The sequence below is a fragment of the Schistocerca serialis genome, chromosome 11 (genome assembly GCF_023864345.2).
Source record: "Schistocerca serialis cubense isolate TAMUIC-IGC-003099 chromosome 11, iqSchSeri2.2, whole genome shotgun sequence".
Taxonomy (NCBI): Eukaryota; Metazoa; Arthropoda; class Insecta; order Orthoptera; family Acrididae; genus Schistocerca; species Schistocerca serialis.
The window spans coordinates 173,006,562-173,031,141 of NC_064648.1; the positions used below are offsets into that span (position 1 = coordinate 173,006,562).

Consider the following 24,580-nt stretch of genomic DNA (forward strand, 5'->3'; position numbering starts at 1 on the left):
TATTGTTTGATCCTGTATTGCAATCATGAATCCTTCCGTCTCACTGTATGTATTGCCTTTTCTTAGCCATGTGTTGGATGCGTCTTGATCGATGTGTGGCTGTGTCTGATGATACGGGTGCTTGCCGTGTAGTGCCTTCCCCTTCCAATTTACTTTCTTCGTATCTGTTGATGATATGTGATTTAAAGGGTTGTAGAGGTGGTTATGAAATTGCAGTGGTGTAGCCGATGTATTTATATGAGTGATTGCTTTGTGTATTTTGCTAGTTTCTGCTCGTTCTAGAAAGAATTTTCTTAAATTGTCTACCTGTCCATAATGTAGGTTTTTTATGTCGATAAATCCCCTTCCTCCTTCCTTCCTGCTTAATGTGAATCTTTCTGTTGCTGAATGTATGTGATGTATTCTATATTTGTGGCATTGTGATCGTGTAAGTGTATTGAGTGCTTCTAGGTCTGTGTTACTCCATTTCACTACTCCAAATGAGTAGGTCAATATTGGTATAGCATAAGTATTTATAGCTTTTGTCTTGTTTCTTGCTGTCATTTCTGTTTTCAGTATTTTTGTTAGTCTTTGTCTATATTTTTCTTTTAGTTCTTCTTTAATATTTGTATTATCTATTCCTATTTTTTGTCTGTATCCCAGATATTTATAGGCATCTGTTTTTTCCATTGCTTCTATGCAGTCGCTGTGGTTATTCAATATGTAATCTTCTTGTTTAGTGTGTTTTCCCTTGACTATGCTATTTTTCTTACATTTGTCTGTTCCAAAAGCCATATTTATATCATTGCTGAATACTTCTGTTATCTTTAGTAATTGCTAGAGTTGTTGATTGGTTGCTGACAGTAGTTTTAGATCATCCATGTATAGCAAATGTGTGATTTTGTGTGGGTATGTTCCAGTAATATTATATCCATAATTTTTATTATTTAGGATGTTGGATAGTGGGTTCAGAGCAAGACAGAACCAGAAAGGACTTAGTGAGTCTCCTTGGTATATTCCACACTTAATCTGTATTGGCTGTGATGTGATATTATCTGAATATGTATTATTATTATTATTATTATTATTATTATTTTCTTTAATACCGGTACACTGCCTGACATGCTGATTTGCCCAGCCCCATTCACTAAACAACACGACTCTTGCCTCGCTGAGTGCTGCCACAACCCTGCCTCGGCAGTGCTATGCCTGCCTCCGTCACCTTGCCCCGCCCCACCACACCGGCACTGTAGCAGAGGACCGGCGCCCGCCAGTGCTCGCAAAGCACCTGAGTGGGCATGCTCTGACCTAGGTGACGGTATCGATTGTTTTTTGTGTCTCGTGGTCAGAGGGAGTTGAGTTTTAAACAGTGGTTGTGTCTGGACCCCTTACCTCGTCTAAATATTGTTCTTACTTTCCTGTACACTGTTGGAATCACTACCGGATGGGGACAAATAACCCCGATGGGCTAATGAATCATTCTGTTCTCATCACAGTCTCCTACACTCTGTAAATCTCACTCTGTAGTGATCATAAGGCCGTTGCAGCATCCCTGAGTATGGAAGTTAATAGGAATATAAAAAAAGGGAGGAAGGTTTATCTGTTTAGCAAGAGTAATAGAAGGCAGATTTCAGACTACCTAACAGATCAAAATGAAAATTTCTGTTCCGACACTGACAATGTTGAGTGTTTATGGAAAAAGTTCAAGGCAATCGTAAAATGCGTTTTAGACAGGTACGTGCCGAGTAAAACTGTGAGGGATGGGAAAACCCATCGTGGTACAACAACAAAGTTAGGAAACTACTGCGAGAGCAAAGAGAGCTTCACTCCAAGTTTAAACGCAGCCAAAACCTCTCAGACAAACAGAAGCTAAACGATGTCAAAGTTAGCGTAAGGAGGGCTATGCGTGAAGCGTTCACTGAATTCGAAGATAAAATTCTATCTACCGACTTGACAGAAAATCCTAGGAAGTTCTGGTCTTACGTTAAATCAGTAAGTGGCTCGAAACAGCATATCCAGACACTCCGGGATGATGATGGCATTGAAACAGAGGATGACACGCGTAAAGCTGAAATACTAAACACCTTTTTCCAAAGCTGTTTCACAGAGGAAGACCGCACTGCAGTTCCTTCTCTAAATCCTCGCACATACAAAAGAATGGCTGACATCGAAATAAGTGTCCAAGGAATAGAAAAGCAACTGGAATCACTCAACAGAGGAAAGTCCACTGGAACTGACGGGATACCAATTCGATTCTACACAGAGTACGCCAAAGAAGTTGCCCCCCTTCTAACAGCCGTGTACCGCAAGTCTCTAGAGGTACAGAAGGTTCCAAATGATTGGAAAAGAGCACAGGTAGTCCCAGTTTCCAAGAAGGGTCATCGAGCAGATGCGCAAAACTATAGACCTATATCTCTGACGTCGATCTGTTGTAGAATTTTATAACATGTTTTTTGCTCGAGTATCATGTCGTTTTTGGAAACCCAGAATCTACACTGTAGGAATCAACACGGATTCCGGAAACAGCGATCGTGTGAGACCCAACTTGCTTTATTTGTTCACGAGACCCAGAAAATATTAGATACAGGCTCCCAGGCAGATGCCATTTTTCTTGACTTCCAGAAGGCGTTCGATACACTTCCGCACTGTCGCCTGATAAACAAAGAAAGAGCCTATGGAATATCAGACCAGCTGTGTGGCTGGATTGAAGAGTTTTTAGCAAACAGAACACAGCATGTTGTTATCAATGGAGAGACGTCTACAGACGTTAACGTAACCTCTGGCGTGCCACAGGGGGGTGTTATGGGACCATTGCTTTTCACAATATATATAAATGACCTAGTAGATAGTGTCGAAAGTTCCGTGCGGCTTTTCGTGGATGATGCTGTAGTACACAGAAAAGTTGCAGCATTAGAAAACTGTAGCGAAATGCAGGAAGATCTGCAGCGGATAGGCACTTGGTGCAGGGAGTGGCAACTGACCCTTAACATAGACAAACGTAATGTATTGTGAATACATAGAAAGAAGGATCCTTTATTGTACGATTATATGATAGCGGAACAAACACTGGTAGCAGTTACTTCTGTAAAATATCTGGGAGTACGCGTGCGGAACAATTTGAAGTGCAATGATCATATAAAATTAATTGCTGGTAAGGCGGGTACCAGGTTGAGATTCATTGGGAGAGTGCTTAGAAAATGTAGTCCATCAACAAAGGAGGTGGCTTACAAAACACTCGTTCGACCTATACTTCAGTATTGCTCATCAGTGTGGGATCCGTACCAGATCGGGTTGACGGAGGAGCTAGAGAAGATCCAAAGAAGAGCGGCGCGTTTCGTCACAGGGTTATTTGGTAACCGTGATAGCGTAACGGAGATGTTTAACAAACTCAAGTGGCAGACTTTGCAAGAGAGGTGCTCTGTTTCGCGGTGTAGCTTGCTCACCAGGTTTCGAGAGGGTGTATTTCTGGATGAGGTATCGAATATATTGCTTCCCCCTACTTATACCTCCCGAGGAGATCACGAATGTAAAATTAGAGAGATTAGAGCGCGCCCGGAGGCTTTCAGACAGTCATTCTTCCCGCGAACCGTATGCGACTGGAACAGGAAAGGGAGGTAATGACAGTGGCACGTAAAGTGCCCTCCGCCACACACAGTTGCGTGGCTTGCGGAGTATAAATGTAGATGTAGATGTAAATAATGGTTGGAACATTGTACTACTTGCTCATTTCCTCAACGATAGAAATCTGCTCCTCAGTCACAGAACCATTGGAGAAATGGCATGTGTATGTGCTCATTGTTGGGAAAAGTCTCTTAACCCACCCCAAGATGTTTTTCCTTGCTCGCCTGGACATTGTTGAGGTGGTAGATGTTGACGGCCTGCTTCCCCAGTCACCACCACCTGTGCCTGTGCAGCTTGGTCACATTGTTAGCGCCATTTCAGTATAATTGGATGTGACATTACACCTTGTCCGTGTATGGTCAGAATATCACAGAGTGGAATTTACATGTTTTGCCCACAAAAATCTCACCATCCCACATTCTGCAGCTTTGGGGTATTTTTCTAGGTGTGGCACCATTTTGCTGCCACACTGTGGTACAATTGTTTTCTGTATTGCATCAGAAATGTGCTTGCAGGGAGCTCAGAATATATACTCTATTCTGAGAACGAACATCTGCAAGGCTGTGGTTAAGCCATATCTCCACTATATCCTTTCTTCCAGGAAGGTGAGAGATTAGGTACTAGCTGAAGTAAAGCTGTGAGAATGGGTGGTGAGTTGTGCTTGTGTAGCTCAGTTGGTAGAGCATGTGCCCACATGGCAAAGGTCCCGAGTTCAAGTCTCAGTCTGGCACGCACTTTTAATCTGTCAGGAAGTTTCGTATCAGCACACACCCCACTGCACAGAGGAAATGCCGTCGGGTGGGCATTCGACCTGTCAGAGCGAATTACAACTTTGATTGTTTACATTTACCAATCGTGTGTGTGTGTGTGTGTGTGTGTGTGTGTGTGTGTGTGTGTGTAAAAAGTTACATTGACAACCGACAGTCTCTTTTGAGTAAAATTTGTACATTGATGTGTATGTTCATTTATTGGGATGCATCTGAAATGTAGAAGGTTGCCTCCAACCACTGGATCTATCCTCAAAACTACAACAGTCTGCTGAATTCTCTGGTCATTAGTAGTGTTGACCCTTGGAAATTTAGTTCACAATTCACTTTCATTTCGAATCCACATTTTCATAATTACTAACACCAAATTGATGGGCAGTGTTGAAAAGTATTACATTCATTGGTCACTGATCTCAGTTTCTTGTACAAGCGTAAAACCTGTTGTCTTGTTAGGATGTCAGCTTGCTGACATGTGGTCGCATTCCTTGTGAAGTCCTCTCTCACCTTTCTGTATTCTGTGGCTGCTGCGCCGTCAGGTGCGGCACGTTGACTTTCTCAGCGCTGCTACGGGACCCGGTGCCTGCTACACTGCTACAGCCTCTCCTATGCCGCCTCCTTTGACGATTCCTTTGATCATCAATATGGGGCTCGTACCTCTTCTCTGTTACCTCCTGGAGTCCACTTTCGCCACTTACTACGGCTGCTTAACTTCACACTACATGTAACCTTCCCAGTGGGTGTGAACCCTTCACCACCTTGGCTTTGTGAAGCGTCCCACGTTAACTTTGGCGTTCATTCGCTTCCTGAGGACACTACTCCAATCTCGGCCTGCCGCCTTCAGTTTCACGACCTTCACGTGGGACTTCGAGATAGTACCTTTTTATACACCAACGGCTCTCCGACTGACCCTGGGGTTGGGTGTGCCTTCGTCACTGGCACCTGTGTCTTTTGACATCGGCTTATGGCACATTCCTCAGCATTTACAGTCGAGCTTTGTGCCTTGTACCAGGCCACAGAGTAAATCTGGCGACACAGCCTTCCCAATTGCGTCCTCTGCTCAGACTCACTCAGCGCTCTCCAGTCTCTGTGTGCTGTACACTGCTCATCCCTTAGTGCAGGGGGTCCAGGAAAACTGTCACTTGCTGACCCTCGGTGGAGCCAGTGTCATGTTTCTGTGGGTTCCTGGCCATGTCGGTCTGCCAGGAAACGAGGCTGCTACCTTTTTCGACATCGTCATTTGCTAAGTGGTGCTACCCCGCCACTTCGTACGCATTGTGCCCAAATTTTAACTGTTCGGCACTTCCTGCTGGAATGCTCTTTTTTTTAACAATTTATGTTCCAGCTTGAGTTCGCTGTCTAATTTATCAGCCATTTTCACGAATGACGCACGGGCAGTCGACTGCGTTTTATTTTTTGCCCACCGAAGCAGTTTGACGAAGGTCATTTAATTTTCAGTTTTGGATCTCCTTTTCTATATGGTGTCTCTTTTAGCCCTTTTTTCCATGTGCCAGTTTTTAGCTGTCTCCTATTCTGTCCATTGGGACTGGCCTATAGTCGTTTCCCTCCTCTCTGTGTTTGTGTTGTATAGATTTGACTTGGGTGCATATGACCCCAGTTATTTTTTGCGCTCTAAAACTAAACTAAACTGCTGCAGCCACAGCTGTCATCTGCTTTCTGATTTCCTATGGATATTATAAAATAAAATAAAATCACCATTGTAATGGTAACAGCAGTCTATCAAAATTGAACTGCACTGTAATTTTATCAGCTCAACTTTGAGACTCAAAGGGGCATTCTCTGGGTGCACCGAAAAAGGCATCATAAAAACTTTTAAGTGCTGATTTTACTTCTTTTATTTCTTCAAACCTACCTTCAAATTCCTTATGCAATAACTGTAATTCCTTTGTGCTCACTGATGTGTTCGTAAGCATCTAAATTCAATGATTTTAGAGAGGGAAAACTGTCCAAATTTCTTCCTAAAAGCTGATTTTTAGGTGGCAATTAATTATTTTTACCTTTCAATGAGATATTTAAATCATTTAAATACTCCGCAATACCTTGCATGAAAGAGAAGGTTAGCAATGCATTGCTCATCATCCAAGTCTGACTAAGGAGAACCTTTCATATCAGCAAACAGAACTACTTCATGTCTCAAATCGAAAAAGATTGAGAGTTCTTTTGAGCAACTGAACCATTGTGTGGCACAATGGAAAGGAATGTGTTTGTGAATTGATTAAAGGTCTTCCAAAAATGCTTTAAATTCCTGATGACTGAAGCCTTGCTTTCTACAAAAATTCACAATCTTTGCAACATTTTAAGGATCGATCTAAACTTGTGGAAAACTTTTGCATGTTACTCTTCTTGATGTAAAAGCAGTTTATTGTCAAAATTGGGGGAAGTCCACCTTCACGCACTTTTTTTTCCTCCATACACTAAAAGACCTACCCCTTTGAATAAAATTGCAGGGATCCAATCAGATGCAATGCTGTAGAGACACTCAAGTAACAACTGCATATCGTTCAAAACCACCTCTACAGCCAGGAAAATATCCTGCCGGATTACAGTACTTTTCAAAGAAATAACATCCAATAGTTCCTCGATAACAGTGAAATCTTTTATGACACTCATTACAAAACCTGCAAACTGAGCTATGCTGCAAGTGTCAGAGCTCTCACGAAGAAGAATCGAATACTCTACGAAGTCACATAATTCACTGCGCAACTGCTCCTTTAATTCCACACCTATTTCTTGCACTCTTCAAGAAACTGTATGTTCAGACAAGCTTAATGCCTCAAACTGGGCCACTACACACGGGCATATTACCCCCGAACACTCTACAAAACACTTTTACAAACTGTCCATCCGTAAAAGGTCTTCCACTTTTTGCAATTTTCTGATTTTAATTTAGTAATCAGTTTGCTTCTGTCCAGTCCAGCAATCCCCTCACGTGTCAAGAAATGTTTATTTTCATAGCACTGTCGATGCTTTGATATTTACCGTAAAGTGGCATTTTAAGCATAGTGCTTTCCAATCAGACTTTACAAACAAATGTGAATCTTCCCACTGAGCATTCAAAAATGGCACATCTAAACACAAGCATTTTCTGCTCATGCCGAATGCTCGCTAGACAGATAAACAGTGTACCATTTGATTCGACGAATACTCCAGCGTACAGAAGACGATGTGAGAGCTAGCACTGTCTCTGTCACCACGTGCTGCTACAGCCATTATACCGTTACACGAGAGGGAAGAGTTGGGGGAGGGGAAAGGCGCCAGTGTCACTCGTTGCTGCACGGGGGTGTACAAGAACCAACCGCTCGAGTTGATGCGGTATCACCTAGGTTGATGGAGTGTTTCTCGATTTACAGAAAGCACTCGATACATTTCTCTATTACCTTCTAATAAATGAAACGTTAGGTTGGAGTATCAGGCTAGCTTTGTGATTCAAATAGAGACATCCCAGTAAATGGCACACAGCATGTCATTATTAACTGAGAGAAATATTCAGACATTCCAGTAACTTTGGACGTACCCCGATGGAGTTTTATGAGACCATTACTTTGTAGAATAGGGGGTTTGGTGGGGAACAGGACACATGGGGAAGACAGAAATTACGATGAAGAGAGACGAGGAGGAGCCCTTCCATTAAACCCGCCCGAGAGTGTGCAAGTGGTGGGCAATGTCCTGCAGCCACAAAAATAACAGAATAGAAAGGAGGAGCAGGAAGCGAACAGACAGTGACGGAATAGGAAATCAGGAGCTGGGAACACCGAACCAAATGGAGGAAGGGGTGGGAAATGATGACGATGACGATATACCAGAGTCAATAAGGAGACTATTGACACAGCGTCAGTGCGAAAGGGTAGCTAAACAGATACCACTATGGGCGACCAGGTCCAAGAGGAGGAGTGTAGAAGGGACAGCAGAGCCATAAAGTTGACAAATAAAGTCCAGAAGTGCCAGAACTATGGCCCAATCGAGGTGGAGAGTCTAATGATCCGTGCCTCAAAAGGTGTGGGCAAGAAAGCAAAGGACACAGAAATTTCCAACCTACAGAAGATGGATACGGAGTGACAAAGTAAGCTCTTCATCAAAAAGACCCTAGAAATGGAACTCGAGGACCACAGTCAGGCGTCGGGCATCAGGTAGAGCTCTGGATAGGGATGGACCGTGTAGTACGGTGACAGATTTAAGGGAAGAGAGCTGAAAACCGTGTGAGAGAGCCCGTGCAGAAGCATGCGAGGTGTCACCCTGGGGCTGCCATTCCACCGAGGCCATAAAGTGGGCACTAGCCCACATACAGAGCAGGTGTGATGTGACGAGCAGTCCGACAGCGGCCTCGAGTCCATTAATAGTGATGAGGAAAAGGGCGCTTAATACAGATTCGAGTGGAACGCCATTCTCCCGGGGCAATGGAGAGCTGAGAATGGTGCCTCCCCGAACTCTGAGTAACCAGTAGCTGAAGGAGGGCTGTTAAGTCAGTGGGCATAGGTAGCCTGTCAGGAGGGAGACAGAAATTGCAAACCCCGACCACAGAGCCCGAGTTGACAACGGGCAGCAACTGCTTCCAACGTAGTACACACAGAGATCTGTAAACTGACAACAGCCGTTCGGACCAAAGTGCAAGTTGTCGTTGCTTCTTCCTCTCTTTTGTAGGTCGAGAAGGGCAGGGCCCAGAGAGATAGCAGGCTACAGCGAGATCTGGAATTCTGCGAGAGTGGGGCGCGCAAACTGTGGGTCCTGCAGCTGACATACGGCAGCAGGCGTCCGGTACGAGAGATAACGGAGAGAGGGAAAATGATAAAGATGCAGCAGATGCCTCGGAGGTTGCCTGCTAGAGAGTGTTCTTTCCAGAAGTCGTCGGGCACTCTTCGTCGGATCCCTCCACTACTCTGCCGAGGCCTCTCTGGCTCGGATGACCCCAATTTCCCATATTTTTTCCTCATCTAAATTTCCTCAATGCAAATATTATGTTTACAAAGGGGAGAGGGAACGTCACCTACTCACACTGACTTACACTCGCAGGCTACCAGAAGTCGCCACCCTGCACTACGTGACAGTGTACCGAGCACCACAATTCGGTGAGCACACGTCACATCCGATCCGGAATAGCCCATCTATGTGAGGTTCAAAATCTCAGGACATATGTCTTACCATACGGCTATTCCGAAAGACAAATTTGTCATACTTTCCTGCGAAAACAAGTCCATCTGAGGGAACAGCATAACGAAGTGGAGGTATCCACTGTCACAGGTTTCTTGCCATACTTTGGCAGTATTTCCCAAGAACCGGGAGAGACGCCAACACGCACAATATCAGACTTAAATTTTGTCATCCAGCAAAATTGAAAAATCTGGTAGCTCCTCTTCGGGATGATCTCGAGCTCGAGAAACGAGGTGCGAATGTGGCTCCTCGTGTGCACGGACTGGTACATATCGGCCACACGCGTCGTACATTGTAACTCAGACAAATGTGATTAACACTATCATCATACGTGTCAGAGTCAAATGTATAAATTTGCAATAGTACAGAATTAACAGTACACAATAATGCCAATGTATGAGAACTCAAAGATCATGTCCTCAGCTTCGTCTTTATGCGCTTCTGTGTTAGAGGAGAAAATAAACATTCTCACAGTTAATTAATGAGGGGCTATCATTTCCAATTAAATATAGCCTGAAATCCTGCACTTCCTGTCATTACATATAGAGGTAAACAAGAATTTCAACAGTTATACTGTAACAAAGTCTAGGATCCACCTAGTTAACAATTTTGGTTAGGCTTCCACCCACAGCGACACTCATAGCAGCACCAGACATCTGGAGTACGTGTCGAAGGTCACAACCCGGGTGGTGGTAGAAGGTTCGGGATGTGCTACTGCCACCCATCTACAAGCAACTCGATCGTGCATCAGGGAATTGTAGATGGGGCCATCGTAATGTTGAAAAATGAGTTGCTGTTTTCCAGCTGTAACAAAAAGCCACCTGATCACAATGTCCCGTAGTTGCCACGAGGAAACATTTTCGATAAACAAAAGTTGATCCCACTGCAGATCCAAATCCATATATTTACCAATCAGCAGCACCATTTAATTCTTACATACATGGGACGACTGTGGTGCTCACATGACATCACATATCACATCCTACGGTTGGTTCACAGAAGTATACCAAGAATATGTCATCAAGATCTATGCGTTTGTGACACAGTATTTGTTGTTTTACATCATCTCTGGTATGATTTGTTAGACAAAAGTGTCAGGAAATATGATAGAAATAACAAATTGTTACTGGATTGTACTGAAAGTAAGCTATTTTTAATTGACATCACACCTAGAGGCAGAGGACATTATGCAGGAATCGAAGTATGACTTTTTTAAAGATTATATGTGAATCTCAGCCTTCAGATAAAGTTCTTTCTTCTTCTTCTTCTTCTTTTTCTTCTTCATCTTCTTCCGTCATGCACTAGCCTCTCCTTCAGCCTGTTGCAGCTACACCTAGTCCTTCCATCGTTTTGCAGGTCTTCCAATGCATCTTCTCCCTGGCGGAGTATATCGCCAAAAATGTAGGGGTAATCTCGATTTGTCCGTTCGTAACAGATGGAATATCCACTTTTGTTGGTATTCATCAACCTTACTGTTTATACAGAAAATATTTAATTACTTCCTGATACCTGTATTTCTTTTGGAGTCTAGCTTGGTGTATCCTGCTATGTACATGAGGAATTTCATTTCATTGGCTTGTAATCTTTATTATATCTTTCTTTTTCATTACCCAAGATTCACTTCCATATAGTAATGTTGGTACTGACACAACTTTATAAAATTTTAGATATGTTTCTGTTCTTACTTTACGTTGGAGGACTCTTCTGCTAGTGCCATTTAAGTAGTTAAATTTCTCAATTTTGTCTTTGTTCCTAGAAATTTGAATCTATCTAATTGCTCTATAGTCTTATTGCCTATAATTATTTTTGTTCTTACTGGATTTTTCCCACGGAAAGCCATGACTTTTGTTTTTTGTATTGATATTGACATATTAAATATCTGGCACGTTTGGTATAGTTCGTAGGCAGCTCTCTGCAGTCCATCTGGAGAGAGCTGCCTACAAACTCTAAAATAAAGTAAAAAACTAAAAATTAAGTAATAAACTAATTTCAACATTCAATAACTACTAATATCATCAATCTGCTGCCCTCATATGTATGACACTTTTATGTGGTAACAGGGAATATGTTGAACTTGGAACATCACATAAAAATTGCCAATTTCACAATATGTCGCTACAACCCTCAATTTCACATTATTGTTAATGCACAGTTCTCCTGTCCCTATTTATTACCCACATACACTGAGTCAACTAATTCTTGTGCTATTAGCAACATGGGCAATTTACTTTATACTAACATCTCAGCTTCAAATAGTTTTTGAATATTTGCAAAAATCAGCCACTAATAGTAAATTTACATCCTGTCACACATGATCATGCTTTATGATTTATTTACATGTAGGCACAGCTTCCTTATAAATTTAGACATCGTCACCATGCCATACAGCGAGCTGGAGCTATATTTATGTTAAAATCAACAGTCGACACCGCAATAATATTTGTTTATTTACCTGTTTTGCCTAACGTTAAAGTCAACTTCAGAATTTTTGGCTGTGCAAGGGTGGAAATAGCAAAGTTACAAACAGTACTATTACACATGGCGTTAAAATAAGATACAGGAAAGCTGTAGTGAAAATCACAAACAGTGCTATTACATAAGGAGTTAAACGAAAATAGAGAATGGGTGTAGCATTTACCCCGACGGTTGATGCTGGTGGCTCCTCAGTTTTCTCAATACCACGATTGTACACTGTGACTGACAGTTGTGGAACCATTCGCGTGCCGACTATGGACTAAGAACCGAAATATCGTTGCTGTATGAAATTTGCACAGCAAGTTCTCTTACACCACAAGAAGTTAAAACATTATACAGCATCAACACAAGTATTCATTTATGTTAAAATAAAATAGACAAACCAGCAAAACAGAAGAAGCAATGTAATCTATAACACTGGTGTAAGAGAGAGACACATTGTTCTTCTTAATGTTTTGTCGCTAAACGAATAAACTAGAAAGTACGAATTATATGTACATACAGATATTACACAGACATAATAGCAGGTAAAATTATACTAAAGATAGAACCATTAAAATATATGTCATTGTACATTTACTGGGCAGTGCTCTGTGGTAAGAATTCAAGGCTACTCTGTTGGCTAGGCTGGAAAGGACACCACTGTCATAGTAACGTAACGGCCAAAGTGGCAGTTCAGAAACAAAAGAAGTAGGCCTAGGGACGCCAACTAAGATCAAGGTGCCGATTCAGGTCAATATCATCAAAGACGTTTGTGCCGACGACTCATAAATAAACGCTGTAGGAACGTTACTCAGTATCCTCCAGTGCTATTGGTGAGACCAAATGTGGTGCCACATCAACCAGTAGAGCAGCTGTTGTCACAGTGAGAGTGGCAGCTCTGTGTGGTAGTTTTCATGGCACGGGCTTCAAGAAACTTGAAACATATACAACATCGTGTTGTTAGTAATCTGGTGAAAAAATTCTATACGGGTCTTAATACCATTAGGATACATTAATGTTGTTGTGTAAGTTTACAGGAATGGGAATATAATACATTAAAACGATACATATGCACCAGTACATATTAACTTAGCTCGTCCCAAAGTACACTATAAAATGAAAACTATGTGAGATAAAAAAAACTTGTTCATAACAAAATGGCACTAAGGTACATGTAAGACTTGAATAAATAATGGCATAATAATGAATTTTCTAGTTTATCTGTTTAGCGACAAAACATTAATAAGAATGATGTGTGTGTGTCTGACACCAGTTTCAGAGATTACACTGCTTCTTCTGTTGTTTTGTAAGTTTGTCTATTTTATTTTAAGACAACTGACTACTTGCATTTATGCTTTATAACGTTTTAACTTCTTATGTACTTGTACACAGTTTACGAGAACTTACTGTGCAGACTTCATACATCAATGACATTTCAGTTCTCGTGAAGTGTTTGGCCGGGTATGACATAATCCATAGTCTGCGCATGAGTTCCTAGATAACAGAACGCAGCATGTCATTCTCAATGGAGAAAAGTCTTCCGAAGTAAGAGTGATTTCAGGTGTGCCGCAGGGGAGTGTCGTAGGACCGTTGCTATTCACAATATACATAAATGACCTTGTGGATGACATCGGAAATTCACTGAGGCTTTTTGCGGATGATGCTGTAGTATATCGAGAGGTTGTAACAATGGAAAATTGTACTGAAATGCAGGAGGATCTGCAGCGAATTGACGCATGGTGCAGGGAATGGCAACTGAATCTCAATGTAGACAAGTGTAATGTGCTGTGAATACATAGAAAGAAAGATCCCTTATCATTTAGCTACAATATAGCAGGTCAGCAACTGGAAGCAGTTAATTCCATAAATTATTTGGGAGTACGCTTTAGGAATGATTTAAAATGGAATGATCATATAAAGTTGATTGGTGGTAAAGCAGATGCCAGACAGATTCATTGGAAGAATCCTAAGGAAATGCAATCCGAAAACAAAGGAAGTAGGTTACAGTAAGCTTGTTCGCCCACTGCTCGAATACTGCTCAGCAGTGTGGGATCCGTACCAGATAGGGTCGATAGAAGAGAGAGAGAAGATCCAACGGACAGCAGCGCGCTTCGTTACAGAATCATTTAGTAATTGCAAAAGAATTATGGAGATGATATATAGACTCCAGTGGAAGACTGTGCAGGAGAGATGCTCAGTAGCTTGGTACGGGCTTTTGTCGAAGTTTCGAGAACATACCTTCACCGAGGAGGCGAGCAGTATATTGCTCCCTCCTACGTATATCTCGCGAAGAGACCGTGAGGATAAAATAAGAGAGATTAGAGCCCACACAGAGGCATACTGACAATCCTCCTTTCCACGAACAATACGAGACTGGAATAGAAGGGAGAACCGATAGAGGTACTCAAGGTGCCCTCCGCTACACACTGTCAGGTGGCTTGCGGAGTATGGATGTAGATGTAGATGAATTGCACAGTAACTCGTGGCTCCACAGCCATCGGTCACAGTGTAATATCGTGGTACTGCTAGAAAACGGAGGTGCCGCCAGCACCAGCCATATGCGTAATTGCTACAACCTTTCTCTATTTTCGTTTAATGTCATATGCAACAGCACTACTGGTAATTTTTGCTACAGCTTTTCTCTAGCTTATTTTAATGCTATACATAATAGTACTGTTTGTAACACTGCTGTTCCTACCCTTCGATGGCCACAAATTCTGAAGATGGCTTAAATAAACGAATATTATTGTGATACCGACTGTCGATTTCGACCTACATACAGCTTCATTAAATTTGAGAGTTTTTATCTGCGAGCAAAAAGTAATTTTGTATTACTCAATAGAAATTTCAAAAGAGGTGAAGCAGATCACACACATATCACCCAAAAGGAATCAACACAAACCCATCATAAAATGACAAAGTGCACAAATTCACACGAAAGGCCTACACTCCGGCGACATAACCAAAATGCCAATGTGACACACAAGTTGCTCGAGAGTCCGAGGGGGACACACCAACAGTTTCTGAGGAGTGTACGAAAATGTAGAACAGCAGAAGCATTAAAAGCTTCATCTCAATTTTTCTCCACTTTTTGTTAATCCAGTCTTTACATTTGATGGAGTGATATTGTATGAAGAATTCAGATTAGTAAAATGTGAGGTGGCATCTCAGGTTTCTGAGGCTACCGTCACATTACAAGGAACTGAGCTATTCTTATACCTGGTGTAAGGCAGGTCCGAGGGAAGTGTAACGGCAGCACCTCCGCCGGTCTCTGGCAGCCGGGCGTCTTCCGTCAAGCCGGTGTGGTGTCGCTGCCGGGGGCCACGGTCCGAGTGCACTCGGCGACCAGGCGCCAACACTCCCAGGCCCCTGTGCAATAGCTGCTTCATGTCCCGGGGACGGAATTCACCGTTCTCCAACTTTTCCTCGTATTTCGGATCTGCAACCGGCAAACACAGTAATCGTTTGACAGGTACATCCTGCACGCAAACACGGGGGCACGTAAAATCATCTCCGTTTACCAGCTGAATCATAGCATTTTGTTGCCGTAACATATTAATGAATTTCCAACTTGTCCGAGTTGTTTTTCAAATCAGCCTTATGAAAACACAATTAGTTTATTTTTACATTTACCCAGACATGTTTTGACACCAATGTGTCACCTTCTGTGTGTCACATTTTTATTTCTGTAAAGTACAATATCATATTTGTAATAATTTAACTGCTGTAGGCCTAATAAGTACAATATTTGCAATTTGCTTTGTTTGGTTTACACACTCACATTATATTTACATTGCTAACTCAACTGTATTATTATACATTGATTTTAGTGCTCGTTTTTGTCATCTTGAAAAAGAAAAGAAAAAAAGAAAGAGAGGACACACCTAATTTGTATGACTGTTAAATGAGTGAGATATGCCTTCTTGCCCGAGATAGGTGTTTGTATGAATGTGAATGTGATCACTGCCAAGGAAGTGATGAGAACATAATAGTTTGTCACAAAAGCTGCAACAAATGAATGCAAAAGTTTCACAATCACACAGTTTCTCTGTGCTGTGTCAAAACATATGTTTTTTGACATTTTTGAAGTTTCATTCCATTTTGCAAGTCTGGACTCATGAATTCAATTTTTGTGATATAGTTCACATCCATTTCTTTGTTGTTTCCATTTATGTGAGACGGGTGTGCTATCTTGCCTGCTCTCACTTTTCATCACATTTACTTGCGACAGTAACGTATTCTTACCAAATGACTCATATTCTATAACTAATGCATAGTATGACGAAATGGCTCTGAGCACTATGGGACTCAACATCTGAGGTCATCAGTCCCCTAGAACTTACAACTACTTAAACCTAACTAACCTAAGGACCGTAGCGGTCACGCAGTTCCAGACTGAAGCACTTAGAACCGCTCGGCTATAGTATGACAACTGCCAAGATTACAGAAGCAGAACAAACATTTCAATGACTGAACAGACAGTTCATTATGTTGCAAAAAATAAATAAAAATAAGGAATGGCAGAACAGTGTTTCAAACATGGACTGCCCACTTGGCAGTCCAACACCACGACCACTTACCCACTACACTGTTCCTGTTTCAGGCTGTTCTTTATTGCACTTCTTATTCTTGGACCATTCACTGTTTCTATTTTCCTATTTTGCTTTTCTCCCCACACAGTTCAGTATACCTTCTTCCTGTTTTCACGCTTGATCTGCGTTCAGTTTCTGATGGGCTATCCACAGGGCCATCCTACCACTAAATCATGTGGTGAGTTTCCCTTGCTAGTGCCACACATGTTACAGTTTCTATACTGTTAAAGTCTGTTATCTGTGGTATGGCGTCAGCAATGAACAGCAAATGGCAACTCAAGGGCCCCACCCAGGTTCCAGTGAATTGTTGCCAACCATCGGGCTGACACTATGCCTGCAGCCTCTGCCCAGATTTCAGTTGTTATCCGCCTGTTTGTCAGAGCCAATAGGATGACATTATGCTCTTCTCATGATGTAGCCCTCCTGGAAGTACCTGTGCCAACTCTTGTTGCCACACTGTTTTCCCCCCGAGTTCACCTCATCACCAATTATTCTGCAGTCATTACACTACAGATGACTGTGTGTGCAATCTGTCAGTACGTGGTTAATACCAATGATTTGCTCTTCCCCAACATCAAAAACACAGCGAGAAGTTGCAGCAATGTTACACGCGCCAAACAGCCTCCAACTACTTACACCATTCTTCATTAACAGGAACAGCTTTTTTCTGCACCAAACATTAATGTGCAAAACGATGAAACATGTAGTGGATGTGTAGAAATACTGGAATATTAGTTTGATAACAGTAAGTGGCGATGTTCAAGATGTAACAGATTCCATTTCTGTAGATGTGTACCGGGTGATCAAAAAGTCAGTGTAAATTTGAAAACTGAATAAATCACGGAATAATGTAGATAGAGAGGTACAAATTGACACACAAGCTTGGAATGACATGGGGTTTTATTAGAACCAAAAAAAATAAAGTTGAAAAAATGTCCGACTGATGGCGCTTCATATGATCAGAATAGCAATAATTAGCATACCAAAGTAAGACAAAGGAAAGATGTTATTTACAGAAAATGCTCAATATGTCCACCATCATTCCTCAACAATAGCTGTAGTCGAGGAATAATGTTATGAACAGCACTGTAAAGCATGTCCGGAGTTATGGTGAGGCATTGGCGTCGGATGTTGTCTTTCAGCATCCCTAGAGATGTCGGTCGATCACGATACACTTGCGACTTCAGGTAACCCCAAAGCCAATAATCGCACGGACTGAGGTCTGGGGACCTGGGAGGCCAGGCATAATGAAAGTGGCGGCTGAGCACACGATCATCACCAAACTACGCACGCAAGAGATCTTTCACGCGTCTAGCAATATGGAGTGGTTCTAATAAAACCCCATGACATTCCAAGCATGTGTGTCAGTTTTTACCCCTCTATCTACGTTATTCCGTGGTTTATTAAGTTTTCAAATTGATACTGACTTTTTTATCACCTGGTATATAACGAGGTCAGAGTGTAGCCTCGGATGTCCATTCAAACAAAAATTTCCCTCATGACCATAAATCACGAAATGTAAAAGTGATGAGTTACAGCCATAAAGCAACAGCCAATCATTGAAGCTAAAGTGGGTGCATCAAATGTGAAGTCAATGTATTCCCATATACGGCCCTACACCAGGCAGAAGTGACGTCACAGTTAGCATCTAGAGTACGTACAGGCATAACACAGCAGGCCATCGACAGTCATTCCACTCGACAATGGCCGATTACAGCTAGGTCAAATTCTTGTGGTGTTTTAGCCACTAGACATCACTCAAGACCCGAGACCTTTCAATCTTTTCTATCAGTGACGAATGTAGGAAAAGAGAAGTAGGTGACAACCAGGTTGCTACTGGCCGTGGAACTCACCGAGCATCCAGTAGTTGCCCTTCCCTGCGCTGTCCTTCTGAGGCACGTTGATGAAGCACCTGTTACGAGACAGGTTGTTGCTCAACGCTTTCTGCCGTATCTTCTTCTTGCGTTTGAAGTAGGGGAAACGCTTCACGATGTAGGCGTAGATCTCTGACACCCTCGCCCTCCTGTCAGACAGACAAATGCACAAAGTTCACTCCAGATCGTTCAAAGACGGCTGTGAGTTGGGACTAGCAATGAAAGGCACTTTTTGGTACATTTACTAGGGGTGTCTGAGAAGTCACCGAACCCCCTCGAGTTTGTACAGTCGGAGAAATAAGTACTCGTTTTATAGGTTTCCTTCTTTTAGGCTGACGAGAAGCACTGTTTTCGACATTGTATTGCCTCATTTTATTTGTTGACAAGATTGGGGACCGTGAAATTACGACATTCTGCTATAACGGAGGCAAAATAACACTGGGCTGACAAAGTAATGACATAAAAAGTAGATTAGCATAGGCAAAGAGTGGATTCTCAAAGAAGCCTACAAGTATCAAACATGGGCATTAACGTGAGGAAGAAATTTATGAGAATGTATTTTTAGAGTATAGCAATGTAGGGAAGTGATTACAGCCTGTGGGAAAACTGAACAAGAAGACATTCAGTGCATCTAAAAATGTGGTATAACACAAAGATATTGAAAATTAGGTGGGCTCATGAATGAGAAGGTACTCCACAGAATCACTGAATTTGAGAAATATATGGAAAACACAAGGGGAAGACAGAGATTGTGATATTTCTAATAAACAACTGAGGATATGTGGCGAAAGTGCTCCTTTGAGATGAGGAGGTCGGTGGAAGACAGAAAGTAATGCATATCGCATCAAACCAGTCCGAAGACTGATTACTCACAAAGAAACAAAAAATGAAAATAATGGTTATTGATGTTATATGGAACAGTTATACTAATACGATGAGCTGACAAAGTGAAACATGTGGAGAAATACATCAAACCATCTTTAAGGTCGATGAGCACAACACCACTACCATATGTCTACCACGAGTGTAAGATACCGTGGGAACTGCCAAACTAAGGTGGGACATATTAAGGGTGGTGTAGTCTATTTTCATGAAGGTATTTATTACTTCGCAGCAGTGCTACCAACCTGTTTGGTGACTGTGCTATGGCCATAGCACTGAGCTCCGTGTAGGAGAACAGCGGCCTCTTTTTGGCAGTACGGGCCGAGCCAGCCACGCTCGAGCACCGCTCCTCGCCTGCTACGTCGTCAGTGCCACGAGAGGTGGAGGTCAGAACAGCCGCGTCATCCGGAGACGTTGTCCCGTCCGACACCGGAATGCCGTCCTCGCGGTGGCCGTCGCCAGGGTGGGACGAGTCGGGGGCAGCACGACCGGTGCTGCCAATTTTGGAACACGACAGGCTTGTCGAGGTCGGGGTAGCAGTCCTGTTTCAGTGAGACAAAAACGGCATTCAGTGGTACAGGGTTCGTGGAGCTCTATATCGGTTAAAGAAAGCGATTCAAACGGAAGAACACGAGATATTTAGAACTTAAGCCAAAATGAAAATCCGAGATGCAAAAATGAATGGGAAACTTCAATAAAGGTAGAAGAACTTTAAGAGTTCTTGCTGTTTATCTCCACAAAATCAAATGGCAGATTAACCACAGTTGTGGCTGCAACAAAGCAGGCCCTCCGGGACACTTGTCACAGGACAGTGCACTCCACAGAGATGCAGCAGGTAATAATGGTCCCCATGCACAGCAGATGCTGTGACCCAAAGCACTGCTGAGGCGTGTGTAGACCCGCCACATCCGACAGTATTCCAGTCACAGTATCCAGAAGGGCCGAGCAGGATTTTACACTGAATTCAACCGCATTTTGGCATGCAAACATAGAGAGAAAATGGAGATCAGAGACCACTGCATGAAAAGAGTTTTGAAGACTGTCCACGCTGCTGGTGTTAGTGACAACGGAAATGTCGATCCAAAGAAGTTACGGTGAACCGTCGAGTCACTGATCAACTTCCACAGCGGAAATTAGGCTGATGCCCAAGGAATCTAGCCACTGCAGTGGCTGGCAGGAGAACCCTAGTAAACGAACATCAACGGAAGTGTACTGATTTTACTCACAGAATCTGTAGACCCATAGTAGTGTTAGCACACAGTCTTAAAAAAAATTAATAATAATGAGGACCCAAGAGACATGTTTGGATGTCAATGTAACTTCGTAGGCTTACACGCCAACAGCGAGTATTTAAATGATTCGAGCTTCTGTTCTCTGTGACAGGTAGAATAACCACTGAAAACTAGTCTCTCCCAATTTTTCAGATTTTGCTGCAATGATTACAAGACTTTTGCAAGAAAACAGTTTTTTTTCCCCCCTCATAGTTTGCCTTGATGTTCCTGAAGATAGAGATAAAGATGCAGAAACAGTAATCTACTGATAAGAATCACTGGCATTGTCGTATTCACAGCATTCATCAACAGCACAAGTGACTGTCTTGTCTAATTTTTTTCGCTCGAAATGATTAAGTGCAGTTTGCAAGCAACGTGATTGACTGGCTTTATTCGCAGCTTTTATGGGATATAAAGAAGCTTCATCTTCACATCAACTACGACTTCCTATGCAGTATTACCCATTAATGACCTCTCCTCTAAACATTTACTTGAGGTAAACTTCATAGTTTTGCGACTTCCTTCTCTGCACAATTTCCTGAATCTAACCAGGTCAAAGCAGCCCAGAAATCAGCAATGTTCATCTGCCTTGCAATTCAAAGTAGTGAGTCTCTTAGATGTTCCTAGGTAACACACTCATAAGCAGTTCTATATCTTTCAAACAGCTTTCCTTTCACATTTTTTTTCATTTTGACATGTATCTCATGCTTTCTGTACTCTTCTTCCATTTATAGAATCCATGTTCAGAGTTGTGCATTGCTTAAGTTCAAGCATTTTCTCTCTCCTGATTAACCAACAAATTTACAACCTTTTCTTTGTGCCTGAAAACTATTACAGCATATGTTTCCTTTAGGCTAGGAAGATACTGTATTTACATTATGGACTTTAATTAGCAGAAAAGTCATCATTCGAAGCACAATCAGAGAATCATCGAGATTTATTTCCCGTTTTTTCTTCTTTCGCAGTTTCTAATGAAATGCCGACATCATTCAAATGAATGTCAAAGAAATTAACTAATAAATAACACATGTGTAAGCCCTCAGGAGAAGTAAGTGATTCTGATTGCATACCACGTTCTTCGTATTTCACATTTGCAAGGTTGGAAACATTAACTGGATTCCACATTACTGCTACTCTGGAACATGCGCAAACACAAATGCTATCAGCGATGCCACAAAGCCAACTGCTAATTATTAGGGATATTGAAGGCACTGCAAGTCCCTGCGAATAGTAACTGTGCACAACTGTGTCAGAGAAACTATCGACGGAAACTGAAATTTGGTCTAAATTACGATCGCATTGTACTGCGTTATTTGTTTCCTGCTCTGCCGTCGACCGAGGACGTGCCATCTGTGTCGCACATGCGCTGTCTGCTACAGCTGCATCACGGTTTTACATCTCGTCAACCACCTGGCGAGCTGTGAATTTGGCAAATTTCAAATTATTTTTAAAATACTTTCATTATTCTTTATCAGCTAAAATTCTGACATTATGTTTCCTTTGGTGTATTTTTCCTGTATAAAAATTTTGGGACAGGTTTTGACATGTCAGATTGAAAGCTACTGACAAATGAAAGCTACTGACAAATAGAATTGCACCCCTCATACTGGCATAACCTATGGCCTTGCTGCAGTGGTAACATCAGTTCCCGTCGGATCACCAAAGTTAAGCGCTGTCGGGCTGGGCTAGCACTCTGATGGGTGACCGTCCGGTCTGCCGAGCGCTGTTTGCGAGCGGGGTTCACTCAGCCCTCGTGAGGCAAACTGAGGAGCTACTTGACTCTACTTTACTGAGAAGTAGCGGCTCCGGTCTCGTAAGCTGACACATGGCCAGGAGAGGGTGTACTGACCAAATACTCCTCCGTATCCACATCCAGTGGTGCACGTATTCCGAGGATGACACGGCGGCCAGTCAGTACCGTTGGGCCTTCGTAGCCTGATCGGCAGAGTTTACTTTAGTTTTATACTGGCATAATGCTGTCTTTCTGTGATGTGGAAACTTTTCTGTTTTTTCGGTATAGAAAGTTCTCATTTGCATTGAATGTAACTTTGTCGGTGTTCACTCACAAAGTAAATTCATAAACAAGTTGTACTATATTTTTATGATGTGCTAGCTCCAATACTAACTCACCTTGATCTGAAAGAGTATTCTGTTTCTCACTGGTGTGTCCCAATCATGTTAGTGTTTGTGTCTTTTTCAAAAATTTGAGCTTTTTCAAGAATCCGATCAAGATAAGAAAAAAACCACTAAGAACTAGAATCCTCAACAAAATGGAGAAAAATTACTTGCCTGCCTGGCTAGCCGTGTGGTCTAATGCACTGCTCCCCGAGCAGAAAGGCGTTCTAGTCCCCAGCACGTATCCACCCACCGGATTACTGTCGAGGTCCTGTGTGCCGGCCAGCCTGTGGACGGTTTTTAAGGCAGTTTTCCATCTACCTCGGTAAACATGGACTGGTTGCCCTTATTCCGTCTCAGCCCGTGTAGGTGACTGTTGTGCAAACACCGTTTCCACGTGCGCATACACCATAATGACTCTACCACACAAACATTTGGGGTTACACTCGTCTGGTGTGAGACGTTCGGGGGCCGAACCGTACAATAACCCTGGGTTCGGTGTGGGGCAGTGGTCGGGTGAGTGGACTGCTGTGGTCTGTTGTGGGTTTGGGAACCACTGAGGGCTACAACGGGATGAAGCCCCTCCATTGTTTCTAGGTCCCTGGTTTAATACATACATACAAGTATAGAAAATTACTTTGTCACGGATTTGGAAGTGCTTATCATCATCTGGGGCTTCCCCAAATTTAGACATTTTCTTTTCTGTCACGCAAGTAAAGTGTATTTTGATCACAAAGCATTACAATTTCTGATGACAATAAGTTACATTATGCTCATTTTGAGCCGTGAATATGTTCTGCATAACAGAGAGATGGTCTGTTTGAATTACACTGAAGCACCAAAGAAAGCAGTATAGGCATGCGTATTCAAGTGCAGAGATACGTAAACACAGAACACGGCACTGCAGTCGGCAATGTCTACATAAGACCAGTGTCTGGCACAGTTGTTAGATCGGTTACTGCTGCTACAATGGTACGGTGTTATAGTCAGTGTACGAGCAACGGGACACAGCATCTCCGAGGTAGTGATGATTTTACCGTATGGCCATTTCACGAGAGTATCAAGAATATCAGGAATCCGGTAAAACATCAAATCTCTGCATTGCTGCGGCCGGAAAAAGATCCTGCAAGAATGGGACCAATAATGACTGAAAAGAATTGTTTAACGGGCAGAAGTGCAGCCCTTCCACAAATTGCTGCAGATTTTAATGCTGGGGCAGCGACAAGTGTCACTGTGTGAACCATTCAATGAAACATCATTGATATGGGCTTTCAGAATGGAAGGCCCACTCATATGCACTCGATGACTGCATCACACAAATCTTTACGCCTCGCCTTGATCCATCAACTGGACTGGAAACATGTTGACGACTGGAAACATGTTGACGACTGGAAACATGTTGACGACTGGAAACATGTTGACGACTGGAAACATGTTGACGACTGGAAACATGTTGACGACTGGAAACATGTTGACCGGTCGGACGAGTCTCGTTTCAAACTGTATCGAGAAGATGGACGTGTAGGGGTATGGAGACAACCTCATGAATCCGTGGACCCCGCATGTCAGCACGGGACTGTTTGAGCTGTCGAAGGCCCTGTAATGGTGTGGGGCGTGTGCAGTTGGAGTGATACGGGACCCCCGATACGTCTAGATACGACTCTGACAGGTGACACGTACGTAAGCATCCAGTCTTATCTCCTGCACCCATTCACGCCCATTGTGCACTCCAGTGGACTTGGACAATTCCAGCGGGACAATGCGACACCCCACACATCCAGAACTGCAACAGAGTGACTCCAGGAACACTCTTCTGAGTTTAAACACTTTTGCTTGTCACCAAACTCCCCAGACATGAA

At 42.6% G+C, this 24,580-nt stretch overlaps 1 protein-coding gene across 1 annotated transcript in view; it reads right to left on the reverse strand.

Moving 5' to 3' along the window:
• Positions 1-24,580, reverse strand: part of LOC126426606 (uncharacterized) — a 166,771-nt gene that overhangs the window by 81,285 nt on the left and 60,906 nt on the right. The window contains exons 7-9 of the mRNA XM_050088498.1: positions 19,581-19,877; positions 18,433-18,602; positions 15,207-15,426 (exon numbers count right to left, since the gene is read on the reverse strand). Coding sequence (XP_049944455.1) covers positions 15,207-15,426; positions 18,433-18,602; positions 19,581-19,877 — 687 coding nt within the window. The remainder of the gene's footprint in view (positions 1-15,206; positions 15,427-18,432; positions 18,603-19,580; positions 19,878-24,580) is intronic.